The 23,004-nt window shown below is 34.3% G+C and overlaps 3 protein-coding genes across 3 annotated transcripts; all 3 read left to right on the top strand.

Annotated features, from left to right (window-relative positions):
* Nucleotides 1-401: 401 nt before the first annotated feature.
* On the top strand, nucleotides 402-1,406 carry LOC117030888 (olfactory receptor 5T1-like). Its single transcript, XM_033121131.1, has one exon. It carries the CDS (start codon nucleotides 402-404, stop codon nucleotides 1,404-1,406), a length of 1,005 nt encoding a protein of 334 aa, XP_032977022.1.
* Nucleotides 1,407-12,554: 11,148 nt separating this feature from the next.
* Nucleotides 12,555-13,496, top strand: LOC117031122 (olfactory receptor 8K3-like). Its single transcript, XM_033121468.1, has one exon. It carries the CDS (start codon nucleotides 12,555-12,557, stop codon nucleotides 13,494-13,496), a length of 942 nt encoding a protein of 313 aa, XP_032977359.1.
* Nucleotides 13,497-21,607: 8,111 nt separating this feature from the next.
* LOC117031120 (olfactory receptor 8K3-like) lies at nucleotides 21,608-22,579 on the top strand. The gene has a single exon (XM_033121466.1). The coding sequence runs from the start codon at nucleotides 21,608-21,610 to the stop codon at nucleotides 22,577-22,579; it is 972 nt and encodes a 323-aa protein (XP_032977357.1).
* The last annotated feature ends 425 nt before the right edge of the window (nucleotides 22,580-23,004 follow it).

Genomic DNA, 23,004 nt, shown 5'->3' with positions numbered 1-23,004 from the left:
AAGGAAAGGCATTTTATGCACAGTAGAAAATCTAAGATTAGGACTCAGATGTGTACTTTCTACTACAATACTTTTGGATTTAAAATTCCTATATTCATTCATCATTGTAAACTTGAAGATGATGGAATATGAAATCAGATGGTAGTAAATTTAACAGAAAAGAAACTGAAAATTAAACAACATAAATTGACTTTTTTTTAACATGACAAATTTAGCCAACCACTTAATACAAAATTTCATTATTTTAACAGGGTAATGCTCTCACTTGGACCCAGCTTCTTCATCACTGCCTATTGCCTCACTACAATGGATTTCAATATGCCCGTCTAAGAAACAACCAAGAGGACATAATAGAGTGGATGCTATTTTCAAAAATATTACTTCAAAACCTACAAATAAAAATGAAAATGTCACAGTTGACATCAGATTTAGATTTAAACAGGATTCAGATGAAAAATGTAACTGAAGTCACTGTGTTTATATTGATGGGCTTCACAGATGGTTTTGAGGTACAAGTCTTCCTATTTTTACTTTTTCTAGCAATCTATCTTTTTACTCTGATAGGAAATTTGGGAATGGTTTTATTGGTCATTGGGGATTCTCGGCTCCACAATCCTATGTACTATTTTCTTAGTGTGTTATCATTCTTGGATGCCTGTTATTCTTCAGTTGTCACTCCAAAAATGTTAGTCAATTTCCTGAAAGAGAATGCAGTCATTTCCTATCTTGGATGTGTAGCACAAATGTTTCTCTTTGTTACTTTTGGGACCACGGAGTGCTTTCTCTTGGCTGCAATGGCATATGATCGCTATGTAGCAATCTACAACCCTCTCCTGTATTCAGTTAGCATGTCACCCAGAGTCTATGTACCACTCATCATTGCCTCCTATGTTGGTGGCATTTTGCATGCTTCTATACACACAGTGGCTACATTTAGCCTCTCTTTCTGTGCATCCAATGAAATTAGACATGTCTTTTGTGACATCCCTCCTCTCCTTGCTATTTCTTGTTCTGACACGCACACAAACCAGCTTCTCCTCTTCTACTTTGTGGGCTCTATTGAGATAGTCACTATCCTGATTGTCCTGATCTCCTATGGTTTCATTCTGTTGGCCATTCTGAGGATGCATTCTGCTGAAGGGAGGAGAAAAGTCTTTTCTACATGTGGCTCTCACCTAACTGGAGTGTCCATTGATCATGGAACCATCCTCTTCATGTACGTGAGACCAAGTTCCAGCTACGCTTTGGACCACGACATGATAGTGTCGACATTTTACACCATTGTGATTCCCATGCTGAATCCCATCATCTATAGTTTGAGGAACAAAGACGTAAAAGAGGCAATGAAAAGAGTGTTTGGTAAAAATGGGTGGATCAATAAAGTATCTTTCTACAGTAAAAAATAAATTTTAAAAAAATTCAGAGTGATGTTCTGTGCCTCATTATTGATAAGATATGATGAAAATATTTTGTTGTAGTTTATTAACGTATTTTTGTTTTTCTGGATATTTTAAAATAGAGCTTATAGTCAACTCTCTACCTATGCTGTCTTTAGATGTAAAAAAAAATAGTGCTATCATCTATTTGCTTCTTAATACGTTCCCACTGATATATGTATACACACATATATGAATCTGGATGCTGATACTGATTGAGGTAAAACCAATGCACACACAGAGACATATATGTACATAATCATTACTTTAGAATGTTTACATTGTTTCCTTTCATTGCCATGCAATGGAATATATAGGCTCCAATAGTTGCAATTATGAATAACAGTATAATTTTGCCTGACAAGCTTGATAAAATACCAGACCACATTCCACAAAGTCATTGGTATCTGACTCCACTTTAAAGCACTCTGTTCCATCCTCAGATCCGTGCATTGGCAGCCATCCAATCACAGCCTGTGGTTCAGGGACCACAGAAAACGTGTTCAAATTCTAGTGTCATTGCCATGATGTTTGTGAGGATGCATTTCTCCCCATTTTGTTATTTCATCCAGAGCATAGACATTAAACCCATCTTTAATATCTCATAGAAAACAAAGTCTAGGCATTATGATTTGTCAAAATCATACTTAGATTCACGAACAACAAAAGAAAAGCACAGTTGAGAATAAGGTACAACTGGTTGGCTGACTGGGCTCTTCCCAGAACTAAGCCCCAGGCATCTTTACAGAATTCTTACAGGCCTGACCCTTAATCCACTTTTAGTTCTCTTTTTCTTTGACCCCTGCCTCCCTGTGATGCCCTTGTACATGCCACCACCGCTTAGTGCCCAGGCCCAAGAACCAGGGGATAGACACGGGTCTCTCCTTGGCTCACCGTTAGCCCTGCTTCCAACAGATCTCATTTTCATTGCAAAGGTACGTCACCATCAAAAATAATTTAAAGTTGCAGTGTTCTCCCTTCTTTTTTTCTTTCATTTTTATTTATTAATTTTTAATTATATTATGAAAATATATTATCATCCTCTAGGGGTACCCTTATTTTTTAATTCAAAAGATAATCTCCTTCAAATTAGTATCCAATCTAAGAATATTTTCCTAACTCAGGATTACTAAATTTAAATAACACCTCCACAGTTCCTATGCAGAATACCTCTTACCATCATGTATTCCCACCACAGTATCTCTGCATTTATTTCCTCCTATTTAGAAGGCTCTCCCCATTGATATTCACATGGTTCCTTCCTTAAAATGTCAGAATTAAACCATGGTCACTGATATTCATTATCTTTGCATATGTAAACCATGCAATTGACGACTGACCCTATGTCAGTGTGTATGATTTAATATTGAAGGGATCCTTAAACACAACTCAAAATCACAAAGATGGATAAATTTTATGCTTTAAAATTTTAAAGGTATGAATGAAAAAAATCACAAGTATAGTAAAAGAACTAGCCATAGACAGAGAAAATAGATACAATTGCACATCTGTTAAATTAATAAATAACAGGCTGAAATTTCATAGAACTATGGACAAAGAATACATACAAACAATTCACAAACAAAACCTCTTTAGGCCAATGAATACACTTAACTTCAATAGCAAGCTGGAAAATGTGAACGTAAAATGATATAAAACAATCCTCCACACTCATTACATTGGGAAAAAGTTTAAAAGTGTGGGACTATCAAGTGCAATAACAATATATAATTATTGTCAGTTATGGAGAAGTTTCAGAAGCAACCAAAATGCCTATCTACTTTAAATGCATGAATCAAATCCATAACAATCAAGACAATTAAATCTCAAAATAAGATGGTTGAGCAATATATATACCAAATACAGAATGATATAAACATCTTCAATCCACTTATATAATTTAAAAATCCCATAACTAGCAATTATATACATATATTATCAGGTATATTATATATATATATATGTATATATATATCCAAGTACATGAGTAGATGCATTTCATTTTAAAGAAAGAATATGGATGAAACTTGAGGACATTATGCTAAGTGAAATAAGATAGTCACAGAAGAATAAATACTGCATGATGCCATTTATACACAAAGAAGCAGATAGTAGAATGATAGTTGTCAGGGGCTGGGGAAAGGGAAAAATGGGTGTTGCTGTTCAATAATGATAAAGTTTCAGTTGTGCAAGAAGAGATCTGTTACACAGTATTGTGCCTGTAATTAGCATTACTGTATATTAACTTAAAAATTTGTTAAGAGTGTAGATCTCATGTTAAGTGTTCTCACCAAAATAAAAATAAACTAAAACATTTGGAAAAACAGGAAACAGTTATAATAGTTAATAATTGTTACCTCTAGATGGGGTGGAGAGAATGGGAATCTGGGCGGTTGGATCCATGAAAATTTAGCTCATATGTAATTATGTATTACTTTAAAATAATGAATCTTATAAAACTATTGTTTAATGCGAGTGAGAAATTACGGTATCTGGAATGTCACTTTTCTGCATATTTTTGTATATGTGTGTGCACAACAATGTGTGTGTGTGTGTGTGTGTGTGTGTGTGTGTGTTTCTTACAGATATTTTGAAAGGTTAAATTTTGTGACCCAGTGATGGTACTGAGGTCTGTCTTCTTGACCAAGGTAAATTTATTAAATAGCATAATCCAGACTTAGGACATGAAAAATGCCTCTTCTACAATAAATAATAGGACTCAGATGAGAGATCAAGCTGTAAAATAAAGCATCAATAACAACACAAAATGTAGAAGAAATAGTTTTTTTAATCTTTACAATGTTATAGGAATGCTATAGATGGGGAAGTTGGCAGAGCTGATGAGGGAAGGGAAGTTTTAGTAACTGGGCATAGTACTAGGCTGTGTGTCATGCAGGGTGTCAGGCGGGGTCTCAGCTCCCACTCCCCACACCAGAACGCAGGATATGGTGAGGCCAAAAAGAAACACCCACAGAACCATACACAGGGAAGTCATACCACTATATTCTTGCTGGCAGCTGGGTTGGAGACACAGGAAGCAGGAGCCACACGATCCACAATCTGCCGTCCACTTCTCTGCCAACCAACCAACCAACCAACCAACCAACCAACCAACCAACCAACCAACCCTTTGCTAACTGCAATCCACACTTGCTCTCTCAGCCACGGCAGTTATATCAGTGGCCAATGGTTAATTGGTTACAGCTAATGGCCAACTAGTTACAGCTGATGGCCATCTACTACTCAGCCAGCACCTTTTCACAGGAGGCCGAGAGCCTGGAAACTGCTCTCTGGGATTCTGTCACCCCACTGTGTCTCTGGTCACATGAAAGACAATATGCAATGGACGTTACAGAGGAAGCAGCAATATAATAATCACGTGGATATTTGGACTCTGGAAAGAATCTCCAAGATTTGAATTCATTGTAATGATAACAAAGTTGGTAAAAAATTTTGTAATTTCCCCCTTTTTTTCACCTTCTTTTTATTATTAGTTTCAGGTTTATAAAACGACATAATGATTAGAAATTTATACCCCTCACAAAATCTATACCCCCTCCCAGTCTACTATCCCTCAGACATCTCATATAGCTGTTACTATACCATTGACTGTATCAGATGTACAGTGCAGTGGACAGGCATCTACACAATCCACCATCTATGAAGTGATCCCCCCAATAAGTCCAGTACCCATCTGGCACCATATGTCTTTACAACATTATTGATTACATTCCCCATACTGTATGTCACATCCCCATGACTATTTTGTGATGACCAGTTTGTATTTTCTAATCCGCTTCATCATTTCCCCCAACCCCCAACCCCCTCCCATCTAGCAGCCATCAGTTTATTCTCTGTATCTCTGAATCTATTTCTATTTTGTTTGCTCATTTATTCTGTTCTTTAGATACAACATATAAGTGAGATCATATGGCATTTGTGTTTCTCAGTCCAATTTATTTCACTTAGCATAGTATCTTCTAGGTCCATCCATGTTGTTGCAAATGGCAAGATTTCATTCTTTTTTATGGCAGAGTAATACTCCATTGTATAAATGTACCACATCATCTTTATCCAATAATCTATTGAAGGACACTTCAGTTGTTTCCATGTCTCAGCCACCGTGAATTATGAATAAACATAAAAATAAACTGCAATGAGCATGAAAAATTCCATTAATTTCAACGGGAAAAATCTTAATCATTTTTAATCCAACCTCAAAAACCCAATCTTCCTTTCTGAAAAATGCGTTCCTTGACCCAAGAAAACACACTTACATGAGTAATAAACAATAATTTGAAGATAAACACAGTTTAAAATAAAGCGTAAGTTACTGAGGGGTTTTTACAATTTCTAAACAGAGGATGCCTGATAGCTGGAGGGATGTGAGAATCGTTTCTTAGAAATTGGGCAACAGTCAGATTATCTTCCTTGCCACAGATAGCTTTTGTGCAGCCTTTTATCCATCAATTTCTGAACCTTTTGGACCCATTTTTTAAATGTTGCGCTTAAAATAAGTTTATATAGCAGAAAAAAATAAAAGCTTAATTAAAAATGCTTGGTATACATAAAACTAGGACATGTGGCAAAACAGACTGAAAAATATGTCAGAAGAGGATTCTACTGTTTTCTCCATCTCACTTAGTGCATGAACACAAAGCAAAATGTTGATATCCATCCAAAACATTATGTATAATAAACTTTTCCCTGTCCTATTTTCATACTAAAAACTATTGTGTAGAGTTCATTGTCTTCGTTATGGAATTATACAAATAAACACTTCTCTGCTTTTCAAAGGGCTATTTCCACAAGCCACCTCCATGGAAATGAAAAAACCCGTGCAAAGATGTCATTCGAAAACAAAGGAAACACTGCAGAGGTGGATGGAAGGAGGCCCAACAGAGGTTATTACAGCATCAGGCCTCTTTATTCTTAGAGTCACTTAACTACTGCACTGCAAATGAATTTCCCAGTTGTGCCTTATATATTCCCCCAGCCTTAGACCATTATGCTGGCTCCTCTTACTCCGTCTTTTTTCCCCTCCTTTCTTTTCTCTCTGTATTTCAGTTAAAGGCTATAAAATTTTTTTTCCTTTTAATTAACAAAGCTATTACTTCATGAAGCTTGAAATCCTTCCATAAATTATGCCCCCAGTTGTCAACTTCTCTTCCAAACTTCTTTCTGTACAGGATGGGTTTTGACAAACCAACATATGAAATGGGGGGTAAACCCACATTATATTAATTTTATTAAGTGGAAGTCAGCAAAATACTGGTGTGAATGTGTTAAAGTACAAAAACATATAGTTGAGAAACTTCAAGTAGTATTAAAATGATTTACAAAACACCATAGGTGTGCACATTAAAACACACTTTATATTTACTTTATAAGGCTGTATTCCAATATGGGGAAGGTAAATTGAAGTGAAGATAGGAAATGAAAACTGATGATAATTATGGATATGGAATTAGGGTATCATTAACTCATTTTTGTCCCTTATGTTAAAAACATAAGAGTAACACACATAGTCTTAATTTTCATCCCCTCTGAATTTTTTAAAACACTATAGGACATGCTTTAAGAGTTTCATCTTCACCCTCAGACATAAAACTTGGGAAGAAGTCATTGTGAAAAATGCTGAATGTTGAAGTAATTTATGGGTGACTAAAGTACATATCCAACACATAATATACTTCCGTCCAGAGAGTTCAGTGGATGCAGTGAAAAATAATAACAATAATAACAAACTAGGTGAATTGTATGTAAAAGAACATTTCACCAGTGGGAAAATCAAGGGTACCCTGGATAATTAACAAAGATCGTGGCATAATTTCCTGTTCTCTGACGCTTTGGGAATAACCAAGAAATTGCAATCAAGTTCCCAGGGGAGTGTCTCAAAGGGGAGAGACAATCATTAAGTCCTTCTGACTGCAGTTAGGTTAGTAATTACATGAGGGAATGAACAAGAACTCATTCCTCATTTTCGGTGAGTAGATGGCGCTGATCACCTGATTTCTAGATTAGCTCCAGTGATGATTTTTGACGGCTGTCTTCAATTTAAAGTTTCGATATGAGTATAATCACCCATCCCAGACTCAGCACATTATAACCTACATATTAACAATCTTTTTTTTATGACTATGCTTTCTGGAGTAGTAATGTGTTTTCACCACAATTATTATGTTCTTTGAAGACAGTAAGGGTCCTCATGTCTGTTACGATTTTTATGTTTATACTGGGATTCTTAACTATAAACATTCTGAAGTGAGAGTCAGCACTTTTTTGAGAGCTCCACCTAGAATGCTGTCTAAGCAAAGATGCTGATGGTCAGGTCAGAGTTATGGATGGTGAGTCAGTGTCTATGCCTCAAATACTAACGGCTTTCTGATAGGGCCTCTGATTAGTCAGTAATATGTTATATTCATTATCTCTTATTAACATGCATCCATAGAGTTTCATTTGTATTGTAGATATTTGTGGCCTCGCTTTACTAATCCCCTGCAAATTTACATAGTTTCCCCAGGAGCAGACCATGAGGCAAGGACTTCAGTATATGATCTTTATTTGGGAGGTTATTTTAGGAAGCAAAAATGAAGGAATAGGGAATGTGAGACTGGGAGGAGAGAAAGCTAATAAAGCATAAATAAAGTATAGTTTATTGCTGTCAGCAACTAAGGTTCTATCATTCAAGGTGCTTCGAAGTGTCCTTCAGAGCTCTTTCTAGAAGGCTAGGAAAGCTTGGGTGTTTATCCATTGATTCTTGTTCCTTATCAGTTGAGTACGCTCCTTGACTCATTAAATCTCAGGCAATTCTGAACTGCTTTGCATATGATCTGGGCAAGCTCTCAGGACAGTTTGCCCTCAGAAAAAGAAGTAAAACACTTGAGCTGGGAGGCTGCCAGCATTCCAGAAAAAGTCTAATATGGCGGTAGGCCAAGTCAGAGGTGGCCCAAAGTGACAAGGGATGGGGAGACAGATGTGTCTGCTACAGTGATGTTTGCAATAGTAAGTTGAGGGCAAAGCCAAAAGAATATCTAATAGACTTTTTGGCTTAGGCAAATATGTCCACGGAACCACAATGATAGGATGCCTTTGCCCCCAGTATCTTGTATTAATTTCTTTTTGTATGGATAATGGGAACAAACACTGGGAAGTATCTCAACACATTTAAAGTGGGGAGCAAACCCAAGTTTTAAATCAGTACAACTAAAGGGTCAAGGAAGACCAAGTCTTGGAAGAATTATTAATCAGGTACATGTATTCCATTGTCAGTACTGGTGAACTTGCCACACCTTAAACATTTCATATGGGACTACGGCTTGGTTATTCCTTTTCTTTTGTAATATACCTAAATGCATTAACAGAAGTTTTCAAATTGATCTGTTGTTATTCATGTTATACCTTACGGATATTACAAGTGAATAGGGGAAATTATTGTTTGAAAGTTGGAAAGAGGCAGGTAGGAGACCTTCCTACACCTCTCCATAGGTCCCAATTATATGACAAAGGTATAACACAAACCTTGCTACTCAGCTCATAGAGTTTTGTCCACATAATGAGCATCTTTCAAAATGGGATATAATTATAATGAAAAAAGTACAGTTTTGAGAAGTCTTCAAGAATTATGACAAGCCATATAATAGTGGCTTGGGAAGTGTTGTTGAATTCCACAGTTGGTCAGTTAAGTTTCATACCTTAAGTTACAAAATGTTGGCATTTGCTAAGTAGGATTTGCCAAGCAGCACATTTTGTCAGATTCAAAAGTTGTAATTAGAAAAAATTTGTATTGATTTTACATCCTTCACTAATGCCACATAATTACAGAGTTAGTGTTTTCTTATTGAGATAATGCAGTGTATCTTACACAATAAGGAACAGAAACATACGTAAGGGCTCATGGCCTTATTAAGTTGTGTTGGACGAGAGAAGTATGTTGCTTGTCCTTTTTTTATATAATTTTAAAATAGTATGTGTACATATTTCTCCTGATGCTAAGTTACCCAAAGGCTGCAGAGCCTGACAAATTGTCAGAGCCATTCATGATTCTTCTTCTTCTTCTTTTTAATTTTCCTTCTTTCTTTCTCTCCTTTGAATGGGAATACAATGTTCGCAATTTGACCAACCCATTGATCTCAGTTGAGGTTATTTGCAAAATTTTATAGAATGCGTAGTTGAGATCCGGTGTCTGCATTTGCAAAGGAAGGCATCCTTGGGCTTCAGGTCCATTCTCCAAGTCCTGGTGCAATTATGAGGTTTGTGTTTCCATCAGGAAATTCAGGCTTCCTGCTCAGTCTCGGTTTCTTTCCAATCAGTGTTTGGGCAGGAATAGGAATGGGTGGGGGTAAAGGGTCAGATAAAAATTCAACTCAGTAGAGTTTCAAAAGAACACCAGGGATTTGTAAAATAATTATTAATTATTGGTGGCAGTAAAGATGAAGAGGTTTGCCACACTATACAAACTTCTGTGGACTCTTCCTTTCTTTGAGTGTAACTTTCTATGGCTTAAGGCATTAGATTTTGCCATTTTCCTTGTGTAGCTATTGATAACGAATGTTTATTTTTACTATTTTGTAAATATTTTGTTAGTATTGTAAATAGATTTTTGGAGGGAGTAAATTTTGTGAGGCAGATTTAACCTATCAAATTAACCTTGAATTTTTATTCTGATTTTCTTGAAACATACTTAGTAACATTCAGAAATTCTAGTTTTTAAGGCTATAAGAGTTTAAACATTCTTTTGACATTAATTTCTTGACTAGAGTAGGATTCATTTTCATACAGATGAACTAAACATCCAATTTCATCATCTTTTACAGAGATAATTATTTTCTCCAGCTCCATTTATTGAATAAACGATTTTTGTCTCACTGTCCTAACATGCCACCTCTGTCACACAACATGCCACCTCTATCACACAACGTAGCTCCATATAATCATGGGTTTTTTTCTGAGGTCTGTATTTCGATGCATTAGTGTGCCAGTGTCACATTGTCTCAACAACTCTAGTTTTTTATAAGTTTCAATATCTGTTAGCACAGGTCTTTTCAAAACTATCTTTCTTACTCTTTATAAGTTACATTTTTAAAATACATTTTAAATCAGTGTCAAATTATACAAAATCTTCCAGTGAGATTTTGATTGAAAAGGCGTTGAGCAAATAGATTAATTAGAACAGAATTCATAATAGTGAATAGTACAATCCAGGAGCATAGAATTTCTACCAATTCATTTAGGACTTCTAAAATGTTTCTCAATAAAATTTTAATTTTTCTCCTTTTAAGAGTAGGTTCAGTCTAGTTTTTATAAAATAGTCTATCAAGTTATGAAATTTCCCTTTTGTTCATAATTTTTTTGTTGTTCAGTACAGTCTAAACAGTGTTATTCATCTACTCAAATACTCATACTTTTTTTCTAATTCAATCTGATAATGTGGCAAATGATATAATAGATTTTCCAAAATTCAACCATTCAGCCAAACGTGGGATCAACCCAGCTTGAACATAGTATATCGTAGTATTTTTATACATTTTAAAAATTGATATCAATAATATGTTAATACTGTTTAGGATATTTACATCTATGTAAGTGAAACAGTAGGCATGGATATATTGCTTTTTACTATATCCTTTTTATCTTTTAATTAGGATTTTGCTGGCATATTAGGGTGAGTCGCAGTGTGGTCCTAATTTTTACATTCTGGAAGATTTGTACAATATTTGGATGATTTTTTTCCCATAAAAGATTGGATATACCTGTCTTCAAAACAATCTAAAAGGGTAAGAAATTAGGGAAAGAGAGGTAGGGAATATGCAAATTAAATGTGTTAATTCAAAACATTTGATGTATACATGATGGAGGATAAAATAAAGAAATAAGAATAGTATTCATATTATAATATAGTAAATATACTCCATTTCTATCAATGCCATGTCCAGTTATTTGGATCAAATAATTATTTGTTTTGTCCATGTATGTTTAAACAAGTGAAATTTGAATACTTCAAATAAATCGTGGAATACTTAGTTCCCCTAGTTGCCTGTTACTTTTCTTTATCTTTCATGCTTATATCTCATGCATTGATATTGTTTGCCAGCCCTTAAGGCATTTGAGATAGGATTCTCTAGACTGTTTCTCTCTGTTGGATAATCCTATTTATAGTATTTACTAGATTATTTTAGGTGGCATATTAACAAATGTGTTTTAATCATTTTTATACCTGTCTCAAAATGTGCTAGAAAAATATAACTACAATATTAAATCCATCACTTCAGAGATATTAGTGCTAAGATCAAAGCTAGAATGGAAATGCTTGCTATTTTTTTTTTTTTTCAGATTGAATACACTATAGATGCAAGGCTTATACAGTACGGAACATAGGAAAATCAGAAACTTCAAAAATCAACACATATGAGTTGAAGTTTCAGAGATACTCTTCTAGAGAATATAAAAGTTATTTATTGCATTGGAGGGCTTGTTGGGGACTTCTGCAAAGCAGTGAAATTATTTTCTATCATTATAAAAAAATCATTGAACAATATTTAAAATTCATAAAAGCATAGTGGAATGACATTACAATTTAGAAAATCAAATGAAGAGTGGAATGAGAATATCATTTTGATGTGTGAATTATAAAGAAGAGAGGTAAATCAAAGTGTATTAAATGAGTTAATAATGGTTTTCTTTAGAGATAAGACTGAAGTTGCAGGGTCAAGAGGCAGAGAGCTATATAATTTCATTATTATTCCTTCTAAAATTTGATATGTGTGTCCAATTAGATGTATTTCAAATGAAAAACATTAAAAAAAATCAGGATTCCCATTGTAGGCCAAACTTTTCTAAAGGTATTTTGTTGACAGAACCATAAAAGGATTGTATGTATCTTACAAAGATAACCAGTATGTAACACAAAAAAATAAAATGGCTACTGTATACGTTAGGCTGTAATGTTCTACGTTTAGTAATGGAAGTGGGTCTTATTTTAGATGATTGCATCTATAAACCTTGGGTTTGGGTTACACATAATGGCTTTGAGTACCTAAAGATTACCAGATGACATCTCCGGAAACTTAATGACTCATCTGATGGTTCTTCCCACAGTGATTTTTCTTAGTGGCCTCGATGGACCAACAAAACTTAACAGTGCTAAAAGAATTCATTCTCATGGGGATCACAGACCGCCCTGAGCTGCAGGCTCCATTATTCGGGCTCTTCCTCCTCATCTATGTGAGCTCAGTGGTGGGCAACTTGGGCATGATCGTCCTCACCACGATGGACTCCAGGCTGCAAACACCCATGTACTTCTTTCTCAGACACCTGGCTTTCATTGACCTTGGTTATTCAACAGCTGTGGGACCGAAAATGTTGGTAAATTTTGTAACTAATCAAAACAGTATCCCCTATAATTGGTGTGCTGCACAGCTGGCTTTCTTCATCTTGTTCATCATTAGTGAACTTTTCATTTTGTCAGCCATGGCCTATGACCGCTACGTGGCCATCTGTAACCCTCTGCTCTACACAGTCATCATGGCACCAAGACTATGCTGGGTGCTGGTAGCGGTCCCCTATCTCTACAGTGCCTTTCTTTCTCTGATAACCACCATAAAGATTTTTGTTTCATCCTTCTGTGGCTATAATGTCATCAGTCATTTCTACTGCGACAGTCTTCCTTTGTTAACTTTGCTGTGCTCAAGCACACGTGAAATTGAGTTGATAATCCTAATCTTTTCAGCATTTAATTTGGTTTCATCTCTTCTGGTGGTCCTTGTGTCTTACATACTGATCCTTCTGGCCATCTTCAGGATGAACTCTGCAGAAGGCAGGCGCAAGGCCTTCTCCACCTGTGGATCCCACCTGACTGTGGTGGTTGTATTGTATTCAACTCTAACCTTCATGTATGTGCAGCCCAAGTCCAGTCATTCCTTTGATACTGATCAAATGGCTTCTGTGTTTTACACACTGATAATCCCCATGCTGAATCCCATGATCTACAGCTTGAGGAACAAAGAGGTGAAAGGTGCCCTGCGTAGGATACGGAAAAATCTGAGCAAACTCCCCAGATAAAGTCAATATAGAATGTACATACAATAAATTAGGCTTTAGAAACTGTTATGATATATGATAAGCCTTTAGAAAGCAGTGATATGTAAAAGGCTTGGGAAGCTAGAAGTGTTTTTCTCGTCTTCAACTTACAGATGTTCAAACAGTGATCATCCCACTGGTATCAACTTTGATTTGTTCTCACATTTCACTGCAAGAGATGGAAGACAGATCACTGTTCTCACATTGTCAAATACGTACGTTATATGAAGGGAAGCCTTCTTTTTTTTTAACATATCTTCTGTTAGAGAATCTATTTTTAAAGGTATGCTCCCATCTTTTAATAAAATATTTTGTGTCTTATAGTAAAAATAGAATTTTAAACTATCAATTTCACTAGAAAAATTTGTAAAATAATTAAGGAAAAATCTAATGAGCACTTTGTATGACTTCATTGTTAAAAATGACAAAACCATTACTGAGTTAGTAAAGAAGACATAAATGGAGCAATATATCATGTCCATTGGTTGGAGAAACAAATGTTATGATGAGGTCATTCTCTTTAAATTTTCCTATAGACTTAATGCAGTAACAGACAAATTCCAATAATATTTTTTAATACTCAAGTTGATATCAAAATGTATGTGGAAATGCATAAGATCCAGAATAGTCAGGGCAATGTTTTAGAAGAAGAAAGAATACAGAGGACTTCCAATAACAGATATAAATATTTTAATTAAAGCCAAATTACTTTTAAAAATTGTGTCATTAGTGCATGTATGGACAGAGAGACCGATAAATTAAATTAACATATGGTGCAAAATGTGTAATTTCAGTTGATTTAAACAAAATCTCCAGTGTAATGTAATGACCAAAGGAGGGCTTCTTGGTAAACTGACCTCATTCGATAAGGCTTCCAATGTAAAACATGAACCTTAGTCATTTACTTGCATAATATGTAAAAATTAATTGAGATATATTATGAATATAAATGTGGAAGCTAAAACCACAAACTTTCCTGAAAAAAGGTAAAATAATATCTTCATGACTTGGAATAAACAAAAAATTTTTAAACAGGGTACAAAAAATAATAACACTAAAAGATTGAAAAATAGTACTCTATCCAAAATAAAAACTTGTATGTAGAGAAATTGACCACAAGAGATGAAAGTAAATTCTGAGGGAACGCATTTTAAACACATATACTCTACCACGTGCTGATATCAGTTATTTGTGAAAACAAAAGAAAGTAACAACAAATTGCCTGACTCCTAAAATTAGTATGATCGAGATAGTCAACCACCTGGTGGAAAAGGGGGGCCGGGGGAAGAGGGAGACAAGACACCTGAAGAAACACTTCACAAAAGAGGATCTCACAACGGCCCAAAATACATTAACGTGTTCAAAATATCATTAATCGTTAGATAAATGCAAGACTGTACTGTGATATCTCCACACACCCACTAGGATGGCTAAAATTCAAAAGTTTGTTTGTACAATTCAAAATGTTGATGAGAATGTGTAGAAAGTAAAAATTCTTTCACTTGCTTGAGGGAGTGTACATTGTTATAAAAACTTTGGAAAACTAAAGGTAGCAATTACTAAATTTTAGTATGTGTATTCTCTATAATGCTGTAATTCTATTCCTGAGTAATTATGTTTACTGGAGGATGAATAGTACAATGTTTTTGGCTGATGTGGTGATCATAGATGTTAGAGGCTTATCAAGGGTAGAATAGTGAATATATTGTGGTATGTTTATAAAATGTATTCTACACAATAATTCAAGAAGAAAAAGAAGAGGGAGGAGGAGGAAAATGAGTAAATAAAATATTTAGTGAAAAACACCAGTCTTTCCAAACTTTACACTCATATATAGGATAGATATAGATGATACTCAGCTGTAAGCATATGGGCACTTTTTATTAGTTATACATTTGTCTAGAATGTGTGAAACAGTAAAAGAAAAGTACTGCACATAAGCAAGAACACAAGGTTCATTTCACAGTCGAAAACCAACTACATAACTTAAATCATTAATATTATTAGTAGTTAAAAGAAAAATAAAATAGGTTTGCCATAACATTCAACGCCAACAATGTAATAACTTGTCTAGCAGAGCAGAATAGAAGAAAACAATGTTATAAATGATACCTATAAAAATTGTATACATGGGGAGAGGCTGAATTGGTTGAGCACAGAGGATTTTTAGGGCAGTGAAAATACTCTGTATCTTATTATAATGATGTATTCACATCATTACATAAAAAGTTCTCCATAAACTTGTACTGTAACTGAAACATTGAAAACCATTCCTCTGAAATTGGCCCCAGTCTCACCATTTCTATTCAGTATATATTAGACATTGTAGCTGGTTCACTATGACAATATAAAAAATAAAAAATATAAAGATAAATAGGAAATCACAAGCAGCTATTTTTTATTTTTTGGTAAATGTTACATTGAGAAAAACCTATGAATAATTTATTAGAAATAATAAGGGAATTTAGCAAATTTGCTGGATACAAAATAAATTTTGAAAAAAATCAACTTTATTTCTACATCTTACCCACAACAATTAGAGAATAAAATCAAAGAAAAGATAATATTTATGAAACCATTTGAAAAAACCTAATTTAGAAATAAATATAATTTTAAAAATCTAAGATCACAGTAATGATGTGTATAAAAATTTGACAAGGCATTTAAAAGCAATGCATCAATGAAAATTTATACCAAAAACATCCATGGAACAGGAGACTTAATATTGTGACAATGCCCAAAATCTTTACGTTGATCTATATAGTTTCAATATAATCCCAACATAAGTCTTTTCTTCCTTTTTTCTCCCTCTTTTTCTCCCTCCATCCCTCACTCTTTCCTTCCTCCCTTCCTTCCCTCCTTCTTTTCTTCCTTCCTTCCTTCCTCCTTCCTTCTTTCCTTCCCTCTTTAAACCTTTCTTTTTCTTTTTAGAAGTTTGGAAGCTGATTGTAAAATTTATTCAGATAGGCAAAGTGCCAAAAAATAGTGAAGATAATATTGAAGAAAGAGAAGTTGCAGGAGTTACATGACCAGATATCATAGCTATTATAAAGCTATAGTAATTAAGAAACCATTTTCCTGAGGGAAGACAGACTGATCAATGTAAAAGAACAGTGACTCCAGAAACAAACTCACACTTATACTGTCAATTAACTTGTGATAGAGGCATGACTATTTTCCAAAAGAGAACGAATAATCTTTTCAATAGATGCTGTTGGGTAATTTGTATATTTATTTTGATTAAAAAGAAAAGAATATGGACATTTAACCCATACCATATACAAAGTCAATTCTATGTGGATTAAAAATCTAAATGTGAAGTACAAACAAGGAAGGTTTTAGAGGAAAACATAGTGAGACATCTTTATGATAATGGAATATGTACAAATTTTTAAATAGCATACAAAGCAATAACTATATAAGATTTAGAAAATTAATTGAACTATTTTAAGAAATTCTGTTCATCAAAATTAATGCTGTGAAAACAGAAACTCTCATAGTGGGCAAGAATGTTTTTATCAGACCTATATAATCAGACATATATCGCTAACAGAGGACTCATGCAAACTATAAAAATAACTTTTTACAAATCAATAAACAATTGACATGAAATTCAATACAAATATGACAAAAGATATGCATGAGCACTTTTCAAAAGAAAATATCAAAACAGCTATTGAACGTATAAAAAGGTTCTCAATTTCCTTTAACATTAGGATAATGCAAACTGAAACGACAGTGATACCCATGCACTTCATCCAGAATGGCTACAAATAATGGAAAACATTACATCTTGACAAGGATATTGAGCAATCAGAACTAATAACTACTCTGGAAATCCATTTGGCAGTATTTACTAATGCTGACTATGCGTATAATATGACTTACCAATTTCTGTGTAAAGAATATGCCCAAATAGAAATACATTCAAGATTAAGCCAGTATGACTGAGTATTAATGTGGACACAAGAAGGCGTAGCTGTTTTTACCATTATCAGAAAAATTTATATATATGGGCAATTTTTAAATAAACTATAAATGAATATCTTTAATAAATACATGAAAAAATCCAATCTTTATTATTTTATAAAAACCCAGAATACAAAAAAAAAGTTATATGTTCAAAACTACTATGGAATAGAAAGTTAATATCACTAATCATAAACAACTCCAAATTGGAAACAATTCTAATATTCAGTAATAGAATGATGGATAACTAATTTATGATATATTTATAAAATGGAATTGTACACAAAAATGAAAATGAGCGATCTAGAAATCTCTATAACAATATATTGAGTGAAAGAGCCCAGACACAAAAAAATAACTTGTATAGGATTTCTTTTATATAAAGTAACAAAAATAGGTGAAAATAAATTATGCCACTTGAAGTTAAAATCATGATTGTGTGTGTGTTTGCGCATGTGTGTGTGTGTGTGTGTGTGTGTGTGTGTGTGTGTGTAAGGGGATAGATAGTTCATGGTAGAAAGGAAAATGAAGAACTGTTCTGGAGTCTTGATAATATTTTATTTATTTTAATGGTTGTTATTGCTGTTTAATCTGGATTCTGACTACACAGAAGTGTTAATTTTGTAAAAATGTATTTATGATGTATGCATTTGTTAATATGTATATATATTATATTCAATAGTAAGTTTAAAACACCACACATAAGGAGGAAATAGATATACATATTTTTCCCTTGTGAATTTTTAAAACAATGCAAATGCATGGTTGAAACATTTCTCCATTACATCCTCAGTGAAGTCATAAAAAGCGTCTATTTAACAAGAGAGGATTAAGGGTTTCAAAAAAAACTAAACGACTTGTCCTACAGATACAATGTTTTGATTCCAGATCTCTGGGTTGCACTAGAAAAGACTTAACCAAAAGAAACCATGGAAAAGTATCAAACATAACTTAATTTGTATGGGAATATAAAGATGTCTTGTATAATTATGAGATATGCCATTGGCTTTGTTAGGAGCTTTCAAATGTGTTAGGCATAATTAACAAATTGTATCCTTTGTCCTTAGGGAGGTTCTCAATGGAGGAAAGAAACCCATAAATTCTCCTTATTGGGTTATGTTAGGAACACATGGGGAGTAAGTACAGAGAGATTCCTCATTACAGGTGAGTAGACGGTACCTGTTTCTGTGACTAACTCCCAGAGTTCCTTCATGGCACCATCTCCTATTTAAACTTCGGTGTCTAATACCCCATCTTGGTGATTTAGCCACAGCTTTAACAATCTGCTTTGATAACTTTGTACCAGCAGTCACTGGTACAAAGTTGTAAACATCTTTATTATGATTTTTCATGAAAGCTAGACATTTACGTTGATGCAGTAAGTTTGTGTAATAAAAAAAATGTAACTTCTGAAAAGGAAGTTAACATTATTAATAAAGTATTTGCACACATGCTCCAGGTTCTCCACCCACAAGACCTTAAGATTTTTTTTTCACTTGGAACCTTACTCAAGATGTTAAATGTGATATTGTTCTTTGTAGTTAATTGGATGTTTTAGAATTTTTAACCTCAAATAATACCAGATTTTCATAGTGTTTTCCAGTTACATCTAAGTTAAAAGGATTATATTAATATTTTTACAAACCTTGTAATTTATCTGTTTAAAATATGCCATGTATCCCAAGTTTACCAATATCATTGACAGGATCAATGTCATTTGAAAGTCACCATAAATAGTGGGACATGAGCCCAAAGCAAATTATTAAAGCCTCGATGGCACTACATACCGTGTTTCTCCGAAAATAACTTTGTTATATTTACTGTATTATATTGTATTTATTATATATATTATATTATATTATATTATATTATATTATATTATATTATATTATATTATATTATATTATACCCGGTCTTATATTATAGTAAAATAAGAACGGTTCTTATATTAATTTTTGCTCCGAAAGATGCATTAGAGATGATTGTCCGGCTAGGTCTTATTTTCGGGGAAACACGGTAACACCTCAGCCCCACCATGTCTGATTAGTAAAAGGGCTTCCCCTGCCCTCACCTATAAGCCTTGGAAGAGTCTTTGAAATGCCATTAAATTGTCCTTTGAATGACTAAATGCACATCTAATGGAGATTAGAACTAAGAGAAAAATATGCACAAATACAGATTGAAACAAAGAACAGTCCTTGCAAAATTATAAAGCAGAAATGTGTATTTTGCCTAAAATTAAAGTGATATTTCCACTCATGTATTAGTTTTTTTAAAAAACTCTCTTTATTCCCACTCAAAAATTACTTGAGTGTTTAAATATACGTACTTAAATTCATGTTTTATTGATCTCTCATTGTAGAATTAATTTATTGATACTTATTTTAGTTTAGTGCCGTATTTGGCAGGCAGAGGGAGGTGGGGATGGGGAGTGGTTTAGCTTCTCTGACCACTATACTTAGGGCAGTTTTAGACTGAAGGTCCAATGCTCAGCTCTGCCCATTGTATATCTTACATGTTTTGAGCCTATTGAGTAAAAAAAAAAAAAATTTAAGGTTCCAGAACCATGTCATCTTCAATACTCATGTAAAATAATGTAAATATAAATAGATTCATGTAAAAACAGATTTGAGTGCTTTGCATAGAACTCTGATGAGAAAAACATCTCGTATCTTTTCTCATATATAGGGTGACTAGTATTTACTAGCATGGATTTAGAAAAGAGTACACATTTTTAAACTCTGATGTATTCCATGAAATTTATATAATCTTTATATATCCAATAAAATAAGTGTAGTCTCCTGAGAACTAATTCAGTGTTCCTAAACAAGCCACAATATTCTGATTCTGTCTCTACAGATTTTCTCATTCTGGATATTTCATATAATGGAATTCTACAACATATGGCCTTTTATACTTGGCTTCTTTCACTTAGCATGTTCTTAAGTCTCGTCCATGTTGTAGCATTATCGATACTTCTTTCCTTTTACTGTGTATTAATTAATATTCCACTGTATAGATAGACCACATTTGTTATCCATGGATAACATCAAATGGGGATGTTTTCGGTTGTTTCTATTTCTAACTATTATGAATAATGCTGCTATGAACATTTACCAACAAGTTTTTGTGTAAACATCTGTGGTTTTCCCATACTTTTGGGTATATCTCTAAGCATGGAATTGCTGGATCATAATGGTAATTCTGTGGTTAACTTACTGAGTAACCCTCAAACTGTTCTCATAGTGGTTATACCATTTGACATTCTCAACAACAATGTACAAAAGTTCTAATCTCTCCTCACCCTTGCCAGCATTTGTAATTTTCTTTTTTTTTTTTTTTTAAGTAGCCGTCCTACTAGATGTAAAGTGGCATCTCATTGTGGTTTTAATGTGTATTTCCGGAATGGCTAATGTTGTTGAACATCTTTTCAAGTGCTTTTCGCCATTTGTAAGTCTTCTGCAAAAAACATCTGTTTGAGAAGAGAGTTAGCTAGTAAAACAGAAGAGGAGGAGGGCACAATCAGGAATAAGATGGATATATTTCAGCCGTGTTTGGCCAAGTGTTTCACCAGGTCTTTATGTGGAGGAAAGATCATTAAGCCCAGAACCAGTGCATATCATGAGGTTTATCTTATATGTATTTGCTTACATTAACTAATTTGTCAATAAACCATATGCTTTACTACCAAAAAAAAAAAAATGTCTGTTTGTCTTTTGCCTTTTTAAAAATTTAGGTTGTTTGTCTTATTGTTGTTGAGTTTTAAGAGTCCTTTGTATATTGTGTATCCTAGACCATTGCCAGATATGTGATTTGCAGTTTTTTACTTTGTATAGGTCACCTTTTAATTCTTTGATAATGTCCTTTGGTTCACAAATACTTGTTTTATGAATTTTTACTTTTGTTGTTTGTGCTTTTGGAATCGGATCTAAGAAAACTGAAGAGCTTCCCTAGATTGGGAGAGAGAAAAACTGAGCTGCCAGGTGTTACAGTGGCTAATTAAAGGCAACAATCCACAAATGAAAGATTTAACCCTTTAGGCACTTATTACAATGGTAATCTCAGTCATAGCTCATGAAAGTCATTGATTATTTTTATACTCATGCCCATTATAGGTTTCCAGAATGGCCTGGACGGACAAACACAATCTAACAATATTGAATGAATTCATTCTCATGGGGATCACGGCCCTCCCTGAGCTGCAGGCACCGTTATTTGCACTCTTCTTCACTATTTACGCGGTCTCAGTGGTGGGTAATCTGGGCTTGATCATCGTCACCAAGACAGACTCCAAGCTACAGACACCCATGTACTTTTTCCTCAGACACCTGGCTTTCTCTGATCTCGGTTACTCAACGGCTGTAGGACCAAAAATGCTAGTAAATTTTGCTGTAGATCAACATACAATCTCCTATAATGGGTGTGCCACCCAACTCACTTTCTTTGGTGTGTTTATCACCAGTGAACTTTTCATTCTGTCAGCCATGGCCTATGACCGCTACGTGGCCATCTGTAACCCTCTGCTCTACACAGTCGTCATGTCACAAAGGTCATGTCAGTTGCTGGTGGCAATCCCCTATCTCTACAGTGTCTTTTTGTCTTTGCTGGTCAACATTAAAATTTTCACATCATCGTTTTGTGGCTATAATGTCATCCGGCATTTCTACTGTGATTGTCAACCGTTGATATCTTTGCTCTGCTCAGACACACATGAAATTAAATTGATAATTCTCATCTTTTCAGTTTTTAATTTGGTTTCTTCTCTTCCAGTCGTCCTTGTGTCCTACTTTCTGATCCTCGGCGCCATCCTCAGAGTGAACTCTGCAGAGGGCAGGCACAAGGCCTTCTCCACCTGTGGATCCCACCTGGCAGTCATAGTGATATTCTATGGAACCTTATTCTTTATGTATGTGCAGCCTAAATCCGGTCACACACTTGATACTGATCAAATGGCCTCTGTGTTTTACACGCTGATAATCCCCATGCTGAATCCCATGATCTATAGCTTGAGAAACAAAGAGGTGAAAGATGCCCTAACTAGAACCTGGAGCATGTGTGCAAATACTCTGTTTAAAATATGCTGTAAGATATGCTAGCAACAGAGTAGGGATTGTCCAGTGTATGTTTTGCTTTAGCCTTGTGCTGTATGGGATGGGCAAGATTCAATGTGTGATAAGCATAGAAATAAAGAAAACTGTTTACTACTTTCAAACAAAATATATCACTAACAACTGGCTGTTTTCTGCTTATACTTTATATATTAACCTATATTTAATTTCAAGTCTGATCAGTGCCATTCCTACAGTCCTATTTACACTTCTCTTCCACTAAACATTTATTTTTATAAAGCCAGGGATTCTGTGTATTACATTCATAGTTTTATCTGTGGTGCTTAACATGGTAAAGGCATAAAAAAGGATGCCTGATAGATTTTATATAAATGGATGCATCCAGAGAAATAAACGTATACCTATTGTTAAGTTTAACAATCAAAATCCCTCTTTTGATGGGGCTTAGAGAA

This window comes from Rhinolophus ferrumequinum, chromosome 11 (assembly GCF_004115265.2).
Source record: "Rhinolophus ferrumequinum isolate MPI-CBG mRhiFer1 chromosome 11, mRhiFer1_v1.p, whole genome shotgun sequence".
NCBI lineage: Eukaryota > Metazoa > Chordata > Mammalia > Chiroptera > Rhinolophidae > Rhinolophus > Rhinolophus ferrumequinum.
This window is presented reverse-complemented; position numbering and strand designations above follow the sequence as displayed.

Bases quoted from the DNA above. Each gene is read 5' to 3' on its own strand.
- LOC117030888 (XM_033121131.1), top strand. From the start codon at position 402: ATGAAAATGTCACAGTTGACATCAGATTTAGATTTAAACAGGATTCAG.
- LOC117031120 (XM_033121466.1), top strand. From the start codon at position 21,608: ATGGCCTGGACGGACAAACACAATCTAACAATATTGAATGAATTCATT.
- LOC117031122 (XM_033121468.1), top strand. From the start codon at position 12,555: ATGGACCAACAAAACTTAACAGTGCTAAAAGAATTCATTCTCATGGGG.